This window comes from Ammospiza nelsoni, chromosome 3, assembly GCF_027579445.1.
Source record: "Ammospiza nelsoni isolate bAmmNel1 chromosome 3, bAmmNel1.pri, whole genome shotgun sequence".
NCBI classification, from domain to species: Eukaryota; Metazoa; Chordata; class Aves; order Passeriformes; family Passerellidae; genus Ammospiza; species Ammospiza nelsoni.
This window is the reverse complement of record NC_080635.1, coordinates 79441655-79461738: the sequence shown is the minus strand read 5'-3', so window position 1 is coordinate 79461738 and position 20084 is coordinate 79441655. Positions and strand designations below refer to the sequence as shown.

At 43.1% G+C, this 20084-nt stretch overlaps 1 protein-coding gene across 1 annotated transcript; it reads right to left on the bottom strand.

Moving 5' to 3' along the window:
* Positions 1-958: 958 nt before the first annotated feature.
* Positions 959-15890, bottom strand: PDIA6 (protein disulfide isomerase family A member 6). Its single transcript, XM_059467510.1, has 13 exons — positions 15818-15890; positions 12774-12915; positions 11901-11958; positions 11129-11255; positions 10520-10626; positions 9017-9150; positions 8490-8604; positions 7450-7590; positions 6189-6273; positions 6023-6095; positions 4852-5010; positions 2162-2258; positions 959-1429 (listed from the first exon to the last, which is right to left on the bottom strand). Exons 1-13 carry the CDS (start codon positions 15849-15851, stop codon positions 1361-1363), a joined length of 1341 nt encoding a protein of 446 aa, XP_059323493.1. The 5' UTR covers positions 15852-15890; the 3' UTR covers positions 959-1360.
* Between the last annotated feature and the right edge of the window lie 4194 nt (positions 15891-20084).

Here is a 20084-nt window from a genome sequence, read left to right as displayed (position 1 = left end):
AAAGCATCAGAGCAAAGCCCAAAGTTCCTTTAATTTAACAAAAAAACTCAAAAGCCCAAGAGGAAAGTGCTGAGGAACTTATCATAATATGACTTACAGTCCCAAGTACTGAGTTTAGGTTTTGCAAAGATATTTCAGTTAGAACAGTTCCATTACAGCTCCTCTGCTGGGATGATTTAAGAGTTGGAGCACATGTCCTGCACAGCATCAGCAGTTACTGCTGCCTGCCCACGGTTCTGATACTTCCTTTCACGAGGATGAACTACGGGCAATCTCTTACAGACACCAGATGACAAATATCCTCATTATGTTATTTCCTTGAAAGAAGGGGAATCTTTCAGCTCTTTCATTCATATTTATAAACAAGCTGATCACATCAGGGTCACTTCACTAGATACCAATATACAAGACATGGAGAGCAATAAAATAATGGTATTTTTATTAAAAAAGCAGCAGTAAACATCCCTATTCACAGTCCTGATTCCCCTTCCAAAGGAAATAGCAATTTCAGATCAAAACAATGCCAGATGGGAAGTGAAGAAATATTACTTTATTTGCTGGAGACAGCACCAGGGTGGTTGTCTGTTAGCACCTGGAAATCCTTATGCCCTAAAACACAGATTAACTTCATTACTAATCCAGGGGAAAGACTGACAGCTCCCAGCATCTCTCGTTGCAGCAGCAGCAACCCCACTTCCATTGTTATAATGATCTTATGAAGCCTGGCACAAAGAGAAAGCCCCTGAGAAGGAACAGGAAAAGGAAGACTGAAGAGCATTTAAACTAAGATTGTCCATCTTATCAAGCTTTTTAGCCAAACTGTCAAGATCTCACTGCAAGCAGGTGGTTTAGGACTCCCCTCTGCACAAACCTCTATTCTAAAGTTCACTTTGAAGAGTCATCCAAAATGGGACTGCTTGTACTATGTGCACCTTTTTACTCTATACAAGACTAACACTGTGTGTCAAAAAATATTTTATTCTTTAATTGAAACAGAAGCTGAGCAGGTTCCACCTCCATGAAAAAAATTACAGTTAAAATTGGTTACACTAACAGCCTCCAGTAAACTCAAACAGCACATTATCAACAAAATAAAACCCAAGATGTTCCAAAGAAATACCCATGTTGTCCTCAAAATATTTGTTACACAATACAATCAAGTTTACTGGTTATGACAATTCATAGAATTTCTGCAATGTTTTCTTGAGATGCGTACAGTCCACTGCTGCAGTGCATCCAATAGCACAGTGTGTCATGTGCTGCTTCTCCAGAAAAAGGCCACTGAAATATCTGTCTGATTGTGATCCAGGCTGCAAACTGCTGCACAGGCTCTCCCAAGAAAAGTTGTTTCCTGAAGATCTCACAGCTCATCTTTACCCAAGTCATCCAGATCCACATCACTGAGATCAATGTCATCTTCAACTGGAAGCTGTTAAAAAGGGAAGGTTTTGAGTACATTTTGAGAAGTCCTTAATGCCAGGAGATCCCTGAGTTGGAAAGATTCTTACATCATCCTGAGAGTAAAGCTCTCTCCTGTCATCTCTTTCATTCACAAAACTCCAAGTGCACTCAGCACAGGACAAGTGATCAGAGTTTAGACTAGGAGGTTAGTTTTTCACTAATCAAAATACTCCAGATGAAGGCTATACAAATAAACAATGTAACAAAACTACTACCCTATTCTGTGTTTTTATCTGTCTGAAGTAGATCAAAGGACTGCAGTAACTTTGGTTTTTACACCAATGTCAAACCTTAAGAAGGCAGACTTGGTCACCATGTTATTTATGACACAGGCTTTACCTAAAGCTTTCTGGCATTAAAACCTTGATGGCAAGGTCAGCGTATTCAGAACTCCACAACACTGGGGGTATTGAATGCATGCACTACCACCTCCCTTAGGCAGCAGTGGTAATACATTTCTGCCTCAGGTGATCCAGCTTTCAGATCACATCCTAACAGCAGGAGAAACATCTGGGCTGCAATGTCAGATGATCAATGTACCATTTGATCTGCTGGCAGGATTAAGATAAGGGGAAACCATCAATACAACTTGCCACAACCTTTGAGAACAGGAACTTTCACACTGACAGCTGTTAGTTACTCTATCCTGTCACTTCTGAACACCATTGCTGAGCACTTTCAGAAATGGAGTATCTCTTACCTCACCATCTTTGCCATCCCAAGGCTCAACCGAATGAATTTTGGGGAAAGCTCCACCACCCACTGGTGCTGTAGAGCCACGACCAACGGAGAGTTCCCTGAGAAAAAACAAATAGAATTAAATTTAAGGAATTCCTCCAACCTCCAGCCATCTGCAACAGAGCCTGCTTCAGATAAGAGGAATACAAGTTCAAGATTTCATCTCTTTAAGTAGATCTAAACTATCTGAATGCAAAAACCTCAAGAAGCAGAAAATTACAGAGTTCTTAAAGCACCATTGAAAATTCAAAAGTGGATTCAAAGACATCTGTGAGATACACTATTTCATAGTTCAGCAGTGTAAAAATCATATCAGTGCAGCCTCTTTAACAGTTTGTCACTTAAAGCAACTCCAAAGGGAGCCTATAATTCTAGTTCTGGAAGTCACCTGCAAGTGTTAGTGGAAATCACCAGTGATTTTCTTTATTGGAGGCAGCCTCCATGAGTTCCATAGGGTTCAAGGTAACCAGCTTTGTTTGAGACACTCCATCCTGAGCTTGCTAGTTAGGCTTGCTGAAAAAACCCAGCATTAAAATCCTGAGGAGCTAATCCCTTTGCATCTTTCAGAGGCAAGTAAGACTGAATTAGCATTCCTCCCCAAATGGAGTTCAGAGTTTTTCTGCTCTTCATAGTGCCAATTTCCTTACTTGTAGTCAACACTGCTGAGACTGCTTATTAGATTGCAGAAGCTGCCTACATCAGCTGAGTGAATGGCCAGCCACACCAGCTGTGATCATACTGCTTTCTCTAGGCAGCATAGCTGACCTGAACTGGCAGGAAGAGATTATTCTAGCAAGCAGTGCTGCGTGATAAGACAATACCAAACCAATTACCTAATGCAATATAAGCTGTTAAATTGGCTGTTATGTCCTTGAAGCACCATCCAGCCTCACCCAGGAGAGGCCTCACTAAGATGGACTTAATAGACTAAGAAAATTTGCCATGTTTCACAAAGGCAGACACTTTCATGTGCATTAGTACAAACCATCTGGTATTTCTCATCTTGCATCTGTATCCTGACTATAACTTGATGCCCTAAGAATGTTCCTTTTTTTGGCATTAAGAAGAAAGTCTGATCACTTTCACAGCTAAGACTATAGGACTGATTCCATTAATCCAGTAGGAACTGCATTCAATTAATGTGCTTTTTATGGCAAGGTGGGGAGAGGCTGTGGCATCTGCTTTTGCAATTCTTGCTGTTTCTCTGCCATTCTTCAAGGACAAACATGGAAACAACACTTCTAATGTAAGGTCTCAAGGGCTCTTGCATAATTTACAGCAGCTGGTCCTTTATGTGTGTCCTGAGGTGACTTCATAATGCTTCTATCCCCATTTGTCTGTTTAGGCCAGAAATAAGTTTTGCACCTTTAAAAGTGGTTCCAAGAGCAAAGGGAGAGAGAGAAGAAGTGCACAGTTTGTTATCAGAAACTACACTTACTCCCCCACATCGCTCTCCTGAACAGTGCTGTCTGCAGCACAGACAGACGGTGGGAGAGCGCTTTCCTTTGCTTTTAGCTAGCTAAGGCAGAGAAGTTCCCTGGACTGTGGGTTTTTTTTTTTTTTTTGGAACGGTTTAAACCTGATCTGGACTGAAAGCCCAGAAGAGTACCAGCAGCTCACATCTGTGGCCTGCCAGGCTGGGCCTGGGCCACGGCATTTCCAGCACTGGAGGGATGATAACACACTGAGTGAGCCGAACTGCAGCCCAGGGAGGGGACTTTGAGTTAGTCATCTCTTCAGAGCAGCGAGAGCTTTTATTGTTAAATATGGTTCATTTCTTTTTTGTGCTGGTAAATGCTTTGCCTGTTAAATAAACAGGTTTTTTCCACTTTTCTCCAAGGAAATCTTTTCCCAAACCAGCTGGGGGAGGGGCTGCTTAAATTTACTTTCTAAAAGAACCCCTTTAGGATTGTTCTCCCAAATCTGCCATAAACCAGGACAATGTGGAAGCAGAGTTCCCACTTCACTCTGACCACAATTAAGTAATAGTTTAAGTTTAGTTGCTCTGTTTTAGTGCTGCTGCCACCTTCTGTCATCCTCTTCATTTCCTTTCCCTATTCCATTCTTCTCAGCACTGGCTCTTGCCCAGCTACATAAGAGGCAGTTTCACAGGACTTGTGCTGAGCAGTGAGTTATTGACTTTTTGGATGGATTGTTTCAACTCTCCCAATCAATTTATCAAGTGCGAGGATAATGGAAAGTTGGGAGGGGGAAGACAGGACCAAACTGAATCAGAAAGATGAACAGCAACATATACAACCTCAAGAACTTCAAGAGCACCCACTGTGATTCCCAAACTGGGGACTTTCCAATTACTAATGACTAGTCAGAATGCACCATCTGAATTAAATGGAATTCATTAGTAAGTTATTTCTTAAGACAAACAGAATTTTTCAAAATCAAAGTCTACTTCTGTTTTCAAATATTGTACTAAAACTACCTAAGTCTAAATGGCCAACTTAATTCTGCACACCAAAAAAAGGTAATGACTGCTTTATTGCAATTGCCATTGAAACCATTCCCTGACTCCACAGAATTCTCATCTTAATTCCCTTAACCATGCAAGTCTTGTGTGGTGCAGGAGTGTGCTTGTAGTCTAAAGAGTCATAGCCCTAAATACAGAAAGATTTAAGTCACTTAAAGATTTCATACCTGAGAAACTCATTAATCCCTTGCTCACTGAATGATCCTTTCAGAAGGGCAAATTTCATCTTCCGAGCATTAACAGCTGCCATTGCTGGATACCCAAAGCCTCCAATCCCCAGAGAGCTCTCAAGATCTGATTGAGCACCTGCTTCTGTCCACAGCCACCTTGAGGAAAAGATGAAATAGAAAATTAATAATGAGGATAGGCACCACAATAATTTTCAAATCACATATCCTGCAACCCTGCAGAGTTCAAGCAGGGCTCTGTATTGCCCTTGACACTTTCAAAGTCAGCAGAGAAAAGGAAAGTCCTGATCCTGAGCCTTACAACAGAAGAAAGCTCCCTCTCAGCAGCACCGCTAGGCCAGTCTCCCTCACACACCCACCAAAAGCTGGATAAGAACAGCCACTAAACACAGTGCAGGGGAAGAACTATGTCAGCAGTATGTACACACAGCTACACTTTAGCTGGTATTAAGGGGAAGGTTTAAAAGTAGTTAAGTCACAGATCTAAAGATTCCAAAGTCCTGCCCAAATACACTATGGAGGATTTCTAGCTAAGGACACTCAGTCTCCATTCCTCTCATCTTAGCAAGACCCCCAAGGAACCTCTGGAATGAGCCAATCTCAGCATTTTCCCCCAGGCTTTCATGCCATTTTGCTCCTCTTCACAGCAGTCAGTGTGACAGAACAGCTCTCACTTTCCTGAGAAGTCCAAGAGATTCTAACCTGCACCTAAGAGAAGGAGGAGTAAAGGCACAGCCTGCTGGCCTGTTTCTTTGAGAGCATGAAACATGCTAATGAACTGCAATTTACTTGTCTCTTTGAGAATTCAACAGTCACACTGGCACATTCACCAACCAGCAAAAGACAGTAAAAGAAACCTCCCTAAAATAGTTGACTATTCAGGACAAGAGTAAAAGATGCTTAATCTCATTAATGCTTAGATATCACTTATAAATGCAGAATTTGAGAGGTGGACGAAATTTTTAAAAAAGGGATATTTTAAAGTCACAGCATTTATTTCTCCAGTAATTAGTGAATTACCAAGATATCCTACCCTGAACAAGGAACAACCCTTTCTGTAGCTTAAACAAGTATCATACAAATTTTATCCCATTTACCCCCAGAAATGATCACATCTTTTCCAAGATGACCAGTGGACAATAACACTTACCCCCACATTTTCTTTTTGTATTTTTCAGCCATTTTTAACATGACATCCAGGTAAGAATTTCTTCCTGAAGCTCCTGTTTGTTAAACAGAATTGGATAAGTTAAAATACACAACTACGTGCTTAAAGTGACAAATTCATACAGAAGTCTGCTTGCTTGTATGTGTACCTGTGTCAAGAATATGAGGCAGGACAGAAATGATGCAGAGCTGATGAGCATCACAAGTACTCTTCAGAACATCCTCACTAATTATCTAGAAGAAAGCAGCACAAAGTCAATGACAGTAAGATCTGGTTCTTCAGTTGTGACTGTACTTCTCTCCAACAGCCTAATAACTCCATCCTGCAAGGCAGTAAGCATTGAAACAACTTGACACAAAAGCTTACAAGTCTCTTCTACTTCACTAGTCCCCCAGCACAAGAATAATTTACAAAGAGTTGACAAAGTCTTCTGTTGAGACTTGCAGCAACAAGAAACTGCAGCATCAAAAAAGGCTTACAGTCAGATGTCACTTTTTTGCTCAAAATCACAAAATTACAGAGGCTGGAAAGAGCACCCCCAGGCCCATGTGAATGCTCTGAGCACAAGGAGAGCCAGCAGAGGCAGCCTTTGCCTTTGTGGATGAGGATGTTCAAGCAACAGCAACACTGGTTTTGTGGGATCTGCCTCAAAAAGGACTTGATCCAGTGACCTACAACAGTGGTCTCCAACCTTTGTGCATCATACTAGTAAATAAATTTCTAAGCATGCAGCCTCTGTAATATATAAATCAATTGTATGCATATACACATACATCAACATGTATTGATGTATTAATATTAGAATGCATACAAACTAAAAAATTAAGAAGGATAAGAAAGATGAAATAAGCACCATATAAAAACATCTTTACTAATAGTACAGCTATTTTTTTGTTATTTCCTTCCTGCATCCCAACTGACTGTCTTGCGTGCACCTCACTTCGGAGACGAGCGATCACCATTTCAAATCTACCAACAGCAAGCTGAAAAAAGAAGCCACCTGACCGAGGGTGGAGTTTTTTGCACAACAAGCAAAACTACCCATCATGCATCTCCTAATGGGCAGCTTGCACATGGCAAGGCCCTGCCCTTTTATTGTAAGAAAAGAGATGGGGAACAGAACTCAACTTTTTCACACATTCCTCGAGAGCAGATTCAGACACCCTGGCACCATCCTGTCAATGCCTTTGCTGTATCAATTCTGACCATCTTCCAGACAACAACAAATTGATGGTAGAAATGAACATTCAGCTTTTTGTTACTCAAACCTTGTCATCCTTTACTTTCTGGGGCAAAAGAGTGCAGAAGCACCACACTTAGGCAGTTTTATTTAGATTTCATATAGACCAGTAAAAACTGCTGCCAAGAGTATGATGGAAAAGAAATTTGAGAAAATGATGTATAGGTACCTCCAGGAGCTCAGGTGGTGGTGCATTATCAGAAAACAGATCCAGAGCACGAGAAATGATATCAGATCTAGTTCTCCCACCATCATAATCAACAGGGTCTTCTCCTTTCTGGAAGATTTTAATGGTGGGAAATCCACGAATCTGCAAGACAAGTTTAAACCATCAGCTCAAATACACCTGAATATTTATGGTAGAAATTATCTGCTTGTCTGATGTCCTCTAAACTAAGAGCAAGGGAGGAGATTCAACATCTTCGTGTATCGAGTTTCACATGTTCTGACTCAACTTGAATTTTGTAGCTTCCTACCTTTGCAACAATTCAAAACAAGGTGAATGTACAATTAAATGCTGTTTGGGGTTTTGGCCTGATGACTCAGCAATGGTTTTACCTCAATTTAGATGCACCAAGCACTGCAGATTTAAGCACCACGAGGACTATCTTTACCTTGATATTTATTAAACATTGATTTCCTGATTTATCTGGGGGTGGACAACACTGGGCCTACATGGCAATAAGTGGATCTTAAGCTCCTTCTGCTACACTTCCAGTAAATCTTGCTCAGTGCTCCCTCTATGTTGTCAGCCATGTGCACTTAGAGGGAAACTGCAGCACACTGTAAGCTCCATGGACTGTACTAAAATTTCAAGAGTATCCACTCTCTTTTGGTGAGCAACACACCTGATCTGGGCAGCTGATGTTGTCAGAGTGATCCCTGATAATTGACTTCAAGGGTTCCAGAGATGCCCAACCAGTCTACACTCTCAAGAAACAGACCTCTCACTCCAGATGATAAAGGTATACAAGATGTTATGGAAATAAATAGCCTTTCTCCTCAGCAACATCCAGAATAATTATTCTCCTCTTTCTCCATTCATTTATCATTCATTAATTATTTCTGGGAAACAAACTGAATTTGTCACTTATTTTTGGCACAAACATTTAGTAGTACCAGACTAAGGAACAGTTCAGTAAGGATTGAAGAGAAATCTGATTTGGTAGAGATGGAAAGGAAATTGTAACCACTGCAGAGCACACTCACCCCATATCGGCTTGCCAGCATCTGATTGACTGTTGCATCTACTGCAGCCAGCTTTACTTTTCCTTTAGTTTGTTCCTTCACTTCAGTGGCAGCAGCTGCCCATTCTGGCTCCAGGCTGAAAAACAGAGAGTACAAGTGCCCTAAGCTCTCTCAGAGCTAGCAAAAGTATACCACACTTCAACATTATGCAGAATGTTTTACTGAAGAAAAAAAGTCTCTTGCTGTGAATGACAGCTAAGAGGGTTATCCAAACAAGACTGATGTCCTTCATCTGAAGGAATTAAAAGCTTAATATAACTTCCAGATCTTATTTATACTGATAACTGGGAATTTTACTGCTAAGGAGAGTGCACCCAGAGCAGCACGAAGGGGCCCTAATCAGAAGCCCACGAATTATTGTTAGATAACCTTACAAAAAAACTCACTTCTGTTATACCAGAGATGCAGGGTCTCTTTTAGGGGATTAAGGGTATTGCACAAAACAGGCACTAACAGGAACTGAATTGTTAAAGTAAAACCTCATTTACTTTTTGCAGTGCCCACACCATGGGGCATAAAACTCCACCATCCATACATCGTCGCTATTTATGACATTCTTATCAAAGCTGTCATCAGTCAGCTCAATCACATCCTTCTTATCTCCACCTCCGCTCTCCCGGCTCTGTAAGAAACAAACAGACCCTCGCTTAAGAAGTAACCAAAACTGGTCTCCCACACAGGCCAGCTCCCGCGTGTGTCACATTGAACCAAACGATCTTTATTTGAGCAAGATACAAAACAGGCAGTGTTAGGTCATACAACTTTCCTTTTTTAGAACTGGCAGTACACACAGCCTACTCCCCACAACATTTTCAAGACACAGCAAATGAACCTTCTCTTGAAAAAAGAGAAATCCGGTCAAGCAGACTACCAAGAAGATGGGGGAACACTTTTTCAGTTCTTCATGCACTGATCTGTCCATGAATAAAGTGCTCTCCAACGCCCAATGCCATCTGGAACCAAGTCCTGGTTTCCAGGCAAAACAAACAAGTGGGAGTGTGATACACACTACAGGGCACAGTCCACCCAGGTCTTCTGTGTGGCCACCCTGAGGATGTGAGAATGTATTTGCACCACAACTCAGAAATAGCAGTAGGAGCTGGAAGTTTTTCAATTTACCTTCAGGAAGAAATCTAGCAAGTCAACTTCAGAAAAACACTACCAAGGTAAAAAACTTAATCTGTCTAATTTAGATTAGGATTAGGCAAATGGTACCTGAACCACCTGGAGAATGGGGCTAACAGGAACCCCAAAGTTCAAAGGGAGATGCACCCAGAGAGTAACAGCCCCCTATACCAGTATGCACTGAGAACTGACTAGCTGGAAAGCAACTTTTCAAAGAGAAACCTAAGTGCCCTGGTGGGCAAGCTGAACATGAGCCAGCACTGCAATGCTGTGGCAAAGGTGGTCAACAGCCTCCTGAGCTGCACTAGGCAGAGAGTTGCCAGAAGGTCTGAGGAGGCAATCTTCTGCTCAGCACAATGTGAAACAGCTGGAGTGCTGTGTCTAGTTCTAGGCTCCCCCACAGAACAGGCATGCACACACTGGAGCAAGTCCAGCCAATGGTCAGAGCTGATTAAAGGCTTTGAGCATCCGATGTGTGGATGAGAGTGCGCAGGAGAGTAAAGAAAACAAAGGCAGGCTCTTTGCTGCAACAGGAGACAAAAGTGACAAAGGTGAAATATAAGAAATATCATTCTGTGATTCTGTAACCTAAGACATAAGAGGAAAGATTTCTACTGTGAACACGGTCAAACACTGGAAGCGGTAGCCCAGAGCACGCAGTCCATTTGGGGTCTCAGTTCTTGGAGATACAACTTTAGGAGACAGGGACTGAGCAATCTGCTCCAGCTAGCCCTGCACTGAGCAGGGCACCTGGACTGGATTAAACTCCAGACATCTCTTCCAATTCTGTGACTGAGTTAGGAGCACTGATGTCCTGTACAAGACAGCTCTCCAGATGAAAAACAAACACCCATTCCCTCAAATACCTGTCTTCCAGAACTGTATCCTCCACTTCTGCCACTAAGACGTTCTTTCACCAGGGACCGAAGAGCACTTAGAGCCGCATCAACGATAGCGTCACTTGTCCTGCCACCTGCAGTGCAGCAAAATAAATGATCAAACCATCAAAAGGCCAGTTTAAGGTATGCTCCTAACTTAATTACAAACTTAATCCTCCCTCACCTTCCTAATGGTCTTTCAGGAAAAGCAGGACTAGGCTATGAGTGATACATTACTAGTGGTGGGACATCTGACTTAAAAACACAAGCAGCAAGACAGATTTCACTACACCTTTTAATTACCTGGCTTTTCTTATGAGGAGTGACTCTATGGCAAGCTCCAAATAAACAGGAAGAAAGGAATAATTCCTTGAAACTCCCTATCAAGATCCAACAACTATGAACTGCAGGTGGGACTGTTAGACAATGCTAAGACACACACAGTTTGGTCAAACCACTCCCACCCATCTGTTTCTCCATTACTACAAGCACTAGACAAGAATGAAAAACCACTCAACACAGCATTAACAGCTACCATGATTACTGCATTCAGGGAAGGTTTTAGGCATGCAACATCTAAAAATTCATCACATTTACCCTGATAATCTTCTGCTTTGTTTTTGTTGGCTCCAAATATCTTGATAGTTGGAAACCCTCTGACTCCATACTGTCCACCCAAGGACTGATGTTTATCTGCATCTACTGCACCCACTTTCACTACACCCTGCAGAAAAAAACCAAAAAATGACACCCAAGACTTCTACAGCAATTTAACACCTTTTCCCTGCTGGGGGCACAAGGGAAGGGAAGAGAGAGGGGCAGTTACTAGGACTGCAACAGAAAGAGGTATTTTACCCCACAAGCATTAAACAACAGAACACTATAAATGTCCACTTCTTTCTTCAGCATGACAAAATAAATTTTAAAAAATTTTAAAAAATTTAAATTGTTTGGGCCATCATTTAGTTGGGGTTTTTGTTTGGTTTTCTATGAAGGAGAATACATATTTCACATAGGCAAGGGTTCAGCTAATCACAACATGACTAATTTTTCTGTAATTAAAAAAACAGTCAACACCAATGGCTTACAAAGCTGTTTTCAGTCCTCAAGAATAGTAATGAGAATTCACAGGGACAGAACTTTCTTCCTCAACAATTCAATGACTTCTTTTAAAAAGGATACAACAAACCAAACCAAACAAAAATTCTGAGTTTTCAGGTGCCTGAATAACACTTTTCTGGCTAGACAAGTATGATGAAAGTGATAATGGCTGTAAGGACCAAACCCCTCCACATTCCCAATCCAGATGTCAAACAGCCAAACTCTCTTCAATACACTTCCACAAGCACATCCGAAAGGCTAAACTTACTTTTAAAGCTGTTGCTGCTTTCTTCCACTCAGGAGTTAGCCTTTGACAGTGACCACACCTTTTAGAAAGAACAAACAAACAAAAAATGATAAATATCATTCAGATCTGACAACTACTTCACAGTCACAGCAAACTGTAGGAGACTGAGGATTTACTCATGAAGAGGAAAAGAGCCTTTGCCACAAGATCATATCATCACTCAGGCTTCTGAAGAAAAACCCCCACAATACATAGACTGCAGCAACACTACAAGAGGCACAGCAAGGCTTTCCCTAAACCTCTTGGTCCAGAGTCAAGCTGCCCCAACAAAAGGCCATTTTCTCCAGAATGTGGAGCTTTGGATGGCAATATCACAGAGGATTTGTACAAAGATGGAATATATGTATAACCAGAATTTAAATGGAATACAGACTCCATACTCTGGACCTGAGCAGAAAGAAGACAAAGAGGGATGCTAAATTAAGATGTACAAAGCCAGTATTTTTAAATGGAAATTGGAAATTTGAAGTGTGAATTCAGATCTGTGCTTTCACATCAGAATTAGGATCAGAAACACAGAAGTTTCTCACTTACCTACTGCACTTTAATCAGTAATTTTTTAATACTAATTTAACAAGAATAAATCAAGTAGAAAAATGGCATAGGTTTTGCTACTAGGCTTTATTTGCAAACTTGAAATGCCAAATCCTGCCTTTTCCCCTCGTGAAAATAATTTAAAGGAGGAATCCCAAGTACAGCATTTTGCTAGTCATGAGGCCATCAAGCTGACAACTGTGCTGCCAACCAATAAATGACACCTTGAGCTATCAGCAGCAGATTCCTGTGCTGCTTCTCTGTCACACGAGCAAGCAAGGACACAGCTGCAGTTCTTACCATGGGGCATAGAACTCCACGAGCCACAGGCTCTCGCTCTGAATGACCTCCTTGTTGAAGTTAGCTGGTGTGAGCTCTATCACATCATCACTGGCTGAATATAAACTGTTAACTGCCAGGAACAAAGTGCAGCTCACCGTGCCTACAAAGAAAAGCAAAGACATCAGCAGCTGTTGAACGTTTACGACTCCCCTGTTGCCATGGCTAAATCATCTCCCCATCTTTGCAAATCAGCAGTGCTGGGAAGGGATTCCAGTTAGACCAGATAAAAAAGGAAGTTAAGGCAAGATAGATGCTCTCCCTCCTTGCTTAAAACATGATTCCACAGGATCATGTAAAATAGGGTCTGTGCCTAAAGCTAGCTGGAGTTACACCACTCCTGCTATAGCTCCCCAGAGAGACTTGTGTCAAAGCTCCTACCCTAACTCCTGCTGGCACCAGACCACCATCAGTTATGTTTTCTTTTAGTTCTTATGCAGACCACTAAGCCAATTGTTCAAACCTCTTGCACCGCAGGTACTCAAACACATCTTTTAAAGGATCACATCATGCAGGACTGTCCCAACTAGGCTTGGCACAGTTACAGTGATTTTAGGACCAGCACTTGATGCACTGGTAGTGCATCATTCTTGCTCATGAGGATCTTAGTCTACCATTGATTTATGTCTTTAGGATCAGACTGAAGAAGAACAGCTAAATCTCTCTGGTTACCAACTAAAGCATCCTGAGAATGCTAAAAAAACCCCAAAACATTAAAAGATAGAAGGAAATTGCTTTCTCTTATGGATTTGTACTTCTGAGAATTTCTGGAACTTATTATTGCTTGAGACTTTGTATATAAAACCTCATAATCCTTCCTTCTTCCTAGTCAGGGAGACTGAGAGATGACAAGTGTTTCTGTAACAAAATCCACCCAGAAAAAACTTTTCTTAATCCATGAAAGACTGTACAGAGTAAGAGCTCAGACACTCAAGTTAGAACCAGACATAAAAAAGCTTTGCTGCAAGTGGTTAACAGCTTGAATGGGAAGCTGCAGATCCTCTCTCAAGACTCAACAAGAGAGAAAAACAGGTCGATGCAGGAACTCTACAGCACCTTATACAGACTGCACAGCATCACCTACACTTTAACAGTCCCACCCAACAAAAGCCAGTGTCATTACCCCTATTCTGCAGGAGAGTGAAGCTGGCAGAAGTAACATCTTCCAGGTTACTCAAGCACAGATCAGGACTGAATTGCCACTATAAACCAGCCCCCTCTCCACTGCACCACTACCCCATCCTAATGGTTTCTTCTAGCACGAGGACCCAACCCTTTTCTTTTGGGGTGATCAAAATCTGTTTCCACCACCAGATGTTTGTGTTAGATTGGCTATGTCCTTTCAGTACACCCATACATAAGCAGCATTTCATCAGCATTGAAAAACTGACTTCCAGGGCAATCTGTAGCTGTCACAGCATGTTACCATGACCTACAGCAGCAGCTGCTGCTGGGGCAGAGTAAGAAAAAAATGGATAAAGCTTCTTGAATGTTACAGTCACTCTCAAGAGAAAAAACCTCCTCTAGACAGAATGATAACATTAAATTGAAATCAGCATATTCTTGCTTCACCTTTTGGGTGATCTCTGGCAGAATACATTCAAAAGACAGAATTCACTCAGCTGTCCCTTGAAAGATATATATATATAAAATATACCTGCTAAAGAGAACTCACAAAAGAAAGTACATGGTGAAATTCACCTAGTCCCCTGTCACCGCATCATTTTTTAAACTATGAGTCATGAACTGATGGCATAACTTTCCTTTCTATAGTGAAACAGTCAAGGTTTAATTCAACTTCAGCAAAGAAAAAGATCATTTTTCTATAAGCATCAAGCCAGATAAATGCAAATCTGTCCTTGTTATTAAGGAAAAAAGAAATAGATACTCTGACTACAAAAGTCGTTTTCTAATGTAAGCAAATAACACAGACAAAAGCATCAATAAACCAGCTAAGGCAGCTTCATGCTGGTATTACTAGTCCTAACTGAACAGTCAAGTTGCAAGTCAGGAGACCTATTATAAAAAAAATCTTCTGTCACGGGATGCTGATGAAGATTCTGCGAAGTTCCTGCTACAATGACCCCCTCCTGCAGCAGCGCTCGGTGTGCCGAGCCCCGCATCCCCGCACACGTGCGAGCAGAGCAGAGCTCCCGGCATCTCCGGCGTTTCCTTGGAAGGGCCCGAATGGGAATCGTCACACAAGAGGCGGCAGCAGGGGCAGGGGATGGGAACACCAGCTCCCATCGACTCCTCCGTTTGACCTCGGTCATTGCTCTCTTGTTGCCCTCAAAGCACCAGATCGCAAGGCAGGGCAGCCAGGCACGCACGACACCGCCGCTTACTCAAATCACTCAAATCAAAGAAAGCCTTTGATTAGGGTGAGAGATAACCATCGTTTTCTTTTCTTGGATTTTGTTTGGGTTTTTTTTTTTTTTTTCTGCTGGTATCTTTAGGCTCTCTCTACATGCGCTTCTTTAAGGCACCGAGCAATCCCCCGCCCCCGCGGCACAGACCGGCCACAGCCGGACCGCGGCTGCGAGCGCTGCCCCCACACAATCAGTGGGGCTGGGAAAGCACTCTGAGATTGTGGCCGATCAGGCCTATGCCAAACAGACCACGGCACTGAGTGTCGCGTCCAGTCTTCCCTTAAACACGGGGATGGTGACTCCACCACCGCTCCGGGCAGCCCGTTCTAACAGCTAATCACCCTACGGGTGAGGAAATTCGTAATTCATCCTAATGTCTAACCTAAACTCCCCCTGGCGCACCTTAAGACTATATCCTCTAGTCCTACTGCAAGCTGCCTCGGAGAAGAGGCCGACCCCCACCTGGCTTACAACCCCCTTTCAGGAGGCTCTCCTCTCCGCCCGCCGCCCCGCGGAGCGGCCGCACGGCCTCGGGCCCCGCTCCCTCCCTCCACGACGGGGCCCACGAAGCCGGGGAAAGAGAAGCCGTGTCCCGCCGCCCCCTCATACCGCGCCCCAGGCCCTCACGGCTCCTACCCCACCACAGCCGGCCCACGCCGCGCACCCCCATGGCTGCCCCGCTCTCTCAGCCACCGCCGCCGCCGCCGCCACGGCCTGCGTGCCCCGCCCCGCCTGCGCCACGCGCCCCGCCGTGGCCGCCGCGCATTGGCCGCGCTGGCGCCCGGGCAGCGCCGCAGCCAATGGGGAACGGCCGCGCCAGCTGCTGCGGCGGGCGGGGGGGCTGGGGCGGTGCTGAGGGGCGGAGGGGAAGGAGGGCGGCGGCGGAGGGCGGTGGCAGCTGGGCTCGGGCTGGAGGCTCAGAGCTGCTGGGGGCATGGCCGTGGTCAGCTCTGGTGCTCTGGGGAGAGGTCCCTCAGTGTACTTCCAGCAGTTTCCGAGGGTCTTTCCCTGTTCAGAGCGCCCCCAGCCGCCTCCGCCTCAGCGCTCCTGGGTGCCCGGGCCTGGGCCAGAACCCGTGCAGGCCTGCATGGAGAAGGAAGGCAGGCCAGGGATTTGTCCTGTTAGGTGGCCGAGCTGCTTTGCTACAGCCTCTGTGAAAACCAAGGCAGGGATCTAGATCTGAAAAAAAAATTAAAAAATATTTTGAAGTCGCAAGCTCGCCTGCAGAAATTAGCCTGGCAATACAAGCCGGGGGAGAGGACTGGTGTATGCTGATAAAGGGCTGTTAAAGCCCGGGTAACCTGCCTGCATCCGCAGGCGCTGGGAGGGCTTGAGACCAGCAGCACAGCATGTGGGTGGCTCTTCGGTATGAAATATCAGCATCGCAGTTCAAAACCACTGGAAACAACTGATTTGAAAGACTGCTATTCCGCCCCCCTCTTCCCCCAAAGACTGCACGTTGCAGGTGGGCCCTAGGGTTTGGGGCTTTATATTGGGCACAGCTCCAGACAAAGACTTTTGTAGAGCTAGGATTACACGATTAAGTGAGCTGTGAATTTTGTAGTGTAATAATAGCTGAATTTAACATACCATTGAAATAGATTTATTCAGCAGCTGGATCTGAAGTTGTCGAAATTTTATTCCCAGCCACACCCCCACTGCTTCATGCTCACAAATAGCACTTTTCAGTAGGGTTCGGTCCTGTTTTTTGAGAGAATGAGGTTGTTAGCATGGTAAGAACAGACAGCCGTTTTCACCCTCAAGTTTTTCCAGAAATGGGGACACAGAAATACACGGAATAAACATTTTAATCAGAATGGCTACAAAGTACTGATGTCTTGGCATTTCCATCCTTAAAAGGGGCAGGCTGCTGAGCAGGCAGGTTCAGGTTTGTGGCGCTTTATAGATCTTAAAACAAAACATGTCTGTTATTTTACTGATTCCTAAAGCAAACAGGAGCTGCTTTTCAGACCATCAATGAGTATTTCTCAAAAGTGTCTCGTACATTCCACTGGTATGGTGAAAAAACTAAACATGAGATTTTATGGCACTACTAAGCAATTAGCATGGCGTTAGCTCCAGGTAAAATTCTCAAACCCAGAAATCATAAAGGAGTTGTTTCATGGTGTGTAAATCAACAGAGAAAATTGAGAATTGGTGGTGAGGGGAGAGAATGGCTAATAGAAGGATCTGCAGAAGGAAAAGAGTGATTTCTTTTCCACGGGTGTCTGTTACAGTAAGTTGAATGGTTGTATTTAACATTTCTATAGCACCTAGAAGCACGTATTAAAGTACTTACTGCCAAATAAGAACCTTTAAGATAGACTTTTACTGCCTCGTCAAATTCCTGGTGAGTTTCTGCAGGAAACGGTTCTACAGGAAGAGTTTGACTTTTTTTTAATGCGTGTTCTGAAAATACGCATAGGATAATGCTAATAAAACCTGCACCAGGACAAATATTAGTCAGACAAATAAGTGATAAATAACAATGGAAACAAGGAAACATAGAGGCTATGTGATAAATGAGTTGCCTTCAGACAGAAGGCATTCAGGGTGGTAATGAGCTCACATGGGGCTTTACTGTCTCAGTGAGGACAGTGCTTGAATGGAGTCTCAACAGAGATTTGGATGCAGTTTCTCCGTTGCAGCATGAACTTTGATGTATTAGTGCCCAAAAGTCTCATGTGACTCATGGTGCATACAAAGGGGAATAGAGGAAAGATACTTAGTCTGAAGAGGTTAATGAGACAAGTTGTTGAGTCTACATTTAAAGATCCCTAGATATTTGCAGGGACAGGATTAGAAAGGACTTGGCAGATTTTCCAGGCTGATGAGGATACATCATTCCGTGTATGAGCCTGGGACACCTCATGGAGGTGTGCAGGGGAGCCAGCTGATACCAAACCTGAAATTGGTTACCACACAAAGGAAATGCTGTGTTTGAAGAACATAGGACACCAAGATAATCAATATTATAAATGTAAGAAATAATCTTGTATTCCACGGGTTTTGCCTGGTTCCTGCCTTGGCAGATGAGTTTAAAGAGTATAACACAGAGGCATTCTGAGTTTACAAGTTCTGGTTGCTTTCTGACTTCCAAATTGAGATGGGGCTGAGTATTTCTGTGGTGCAGTTCACAGTAAAACATGCTTTGTCTGAACAGGCAAATTCACACAATTTTCTTTTGTGTTATTAACATATATTTAATTTTAGTCACTTGGAGTTAGCAAAGGGCTAGAATCAGCCATCTGTCCTCTTCTGTTGCTTACATGGAGCATTCACCTATTCAAATCCATGCCTTTCTCTCACAGTTCTTTGCTATCATGGTCATTCAGGTTCCCAGGGGGACCTGTCATTCCACTTCTTTGTATCATAATTTATTTGGGATTAGCCTCTTTCACAGCCATTCTGTCATCACTTCTGTACTCTCAAAATGGCATTGAAAACCCAGTAGTTTTAGAGGCACCCAGTCTGACCTGATCATGCAGCCACAGCTCAGACTGCTGCAGTATGAAATTTATTCTTTATGCCTGATAACAGAAGGTACCACATTCCCAGATGCTTCTGTCTTAGGTTATATCCTGATAGCAAGTGAGATGGGAACAGTGACACACTCTGACATGGAAAGTTATCTGTCATTCGTCTGGGCCACGTGGGACAGCAAGATGCATCCGAAGGATTTCTAGTGGCATTTTCTAGAATATTGTTTGATACAGGATACCTGTAAGAGGTCCCTCCCTTGAGCTTTGAAGCCTCTGTTCTGCTGGGATCTGATGCACCCACTCCTTTAAAATAGTTGCAAATACTATTTTTTAGTACTTCTAACAATAATAGCTGCCAGACTAATTTTACTGTTGCCCGTGAAGAAGTTTGGGAGGACTGGCCATTCTTGATGAAGGTGTCACTAGTGTCGACACCATGTCATTCTGGTGCTGCTGGAAGCAGTGACAGTAAGAATGTGGGGAGACCCAGCTGACAGCTCCTGGCTTTGTATTCAGCAGTTAAATTTAATCGATCTAAATTCCCTGAAACATCTGCACAAGTGAAGGGGCAGGTTTAGAAGCAAGAGTCTGGCAGGACCCCAATAGTTCTGACTTCTATGCCTCAGATTTCAGTGGCAAAAGGAAAATAGTCAATAAGGTGTTGGTTTATTGAGGATGCCTCTGTGCTGAGGATGCTGCTGAACTTGTGAGAAGCAAAAGAATGCATGATGTAAGAGGAGAAGTCTCAGATACCAGAATATCAGAGAGGGCGCAAGCATGAGCATCCAGTTTAGAAGCATGAAAACTTTCAAATTCAGTTGGTTATATGAGAGCAGACTTCCCAAAATTTGTCCCAAAGAGTACATAATAACAATTCTTCCTGTGACTACATTTTCAAAGTGGGAGTAGGAACAGAATGGAAAAATAAATTCTTGTTTTGCTAAAAAAAAGAGAAGGAGTTGCTTCTGGGTCCATTTCCCTGTTTTCTTCAACTTGATCAAGCAACTTGCAAGCACAGCAAGTCTCCAGCCTTCTAACTTGAAGTATCTAACAAGGCTTGACAGCACAGAAACAGTGTTTTCAGCAGCTAAATAAAATCCTTTGCCTCTTTTGGCAGCTCTACCAGAATATTCTGCATTAAAAGAAAAAATTACACAAAACCATTTCAACTAAACCAATAAGATTTTCAGGAAGTAACATGATGCTTTGTGCAGGGACTGTTGCAGTTCAGAAGATCCTTTAGGAGCATCTCCAGTTGAGCCTCACTTCTGTGCTAAACATAGAATTACAGTCTCTTCATGAATCTCAGGGCTGACTAGGTCATGTGTAGTTGTATGGCAGGCCACACTGTCTGTCACTTTGGAAGTCACCCTGGGATTGTCAAGAAAAGACAAGTATAGTGGATAATTAATGTTACGGAA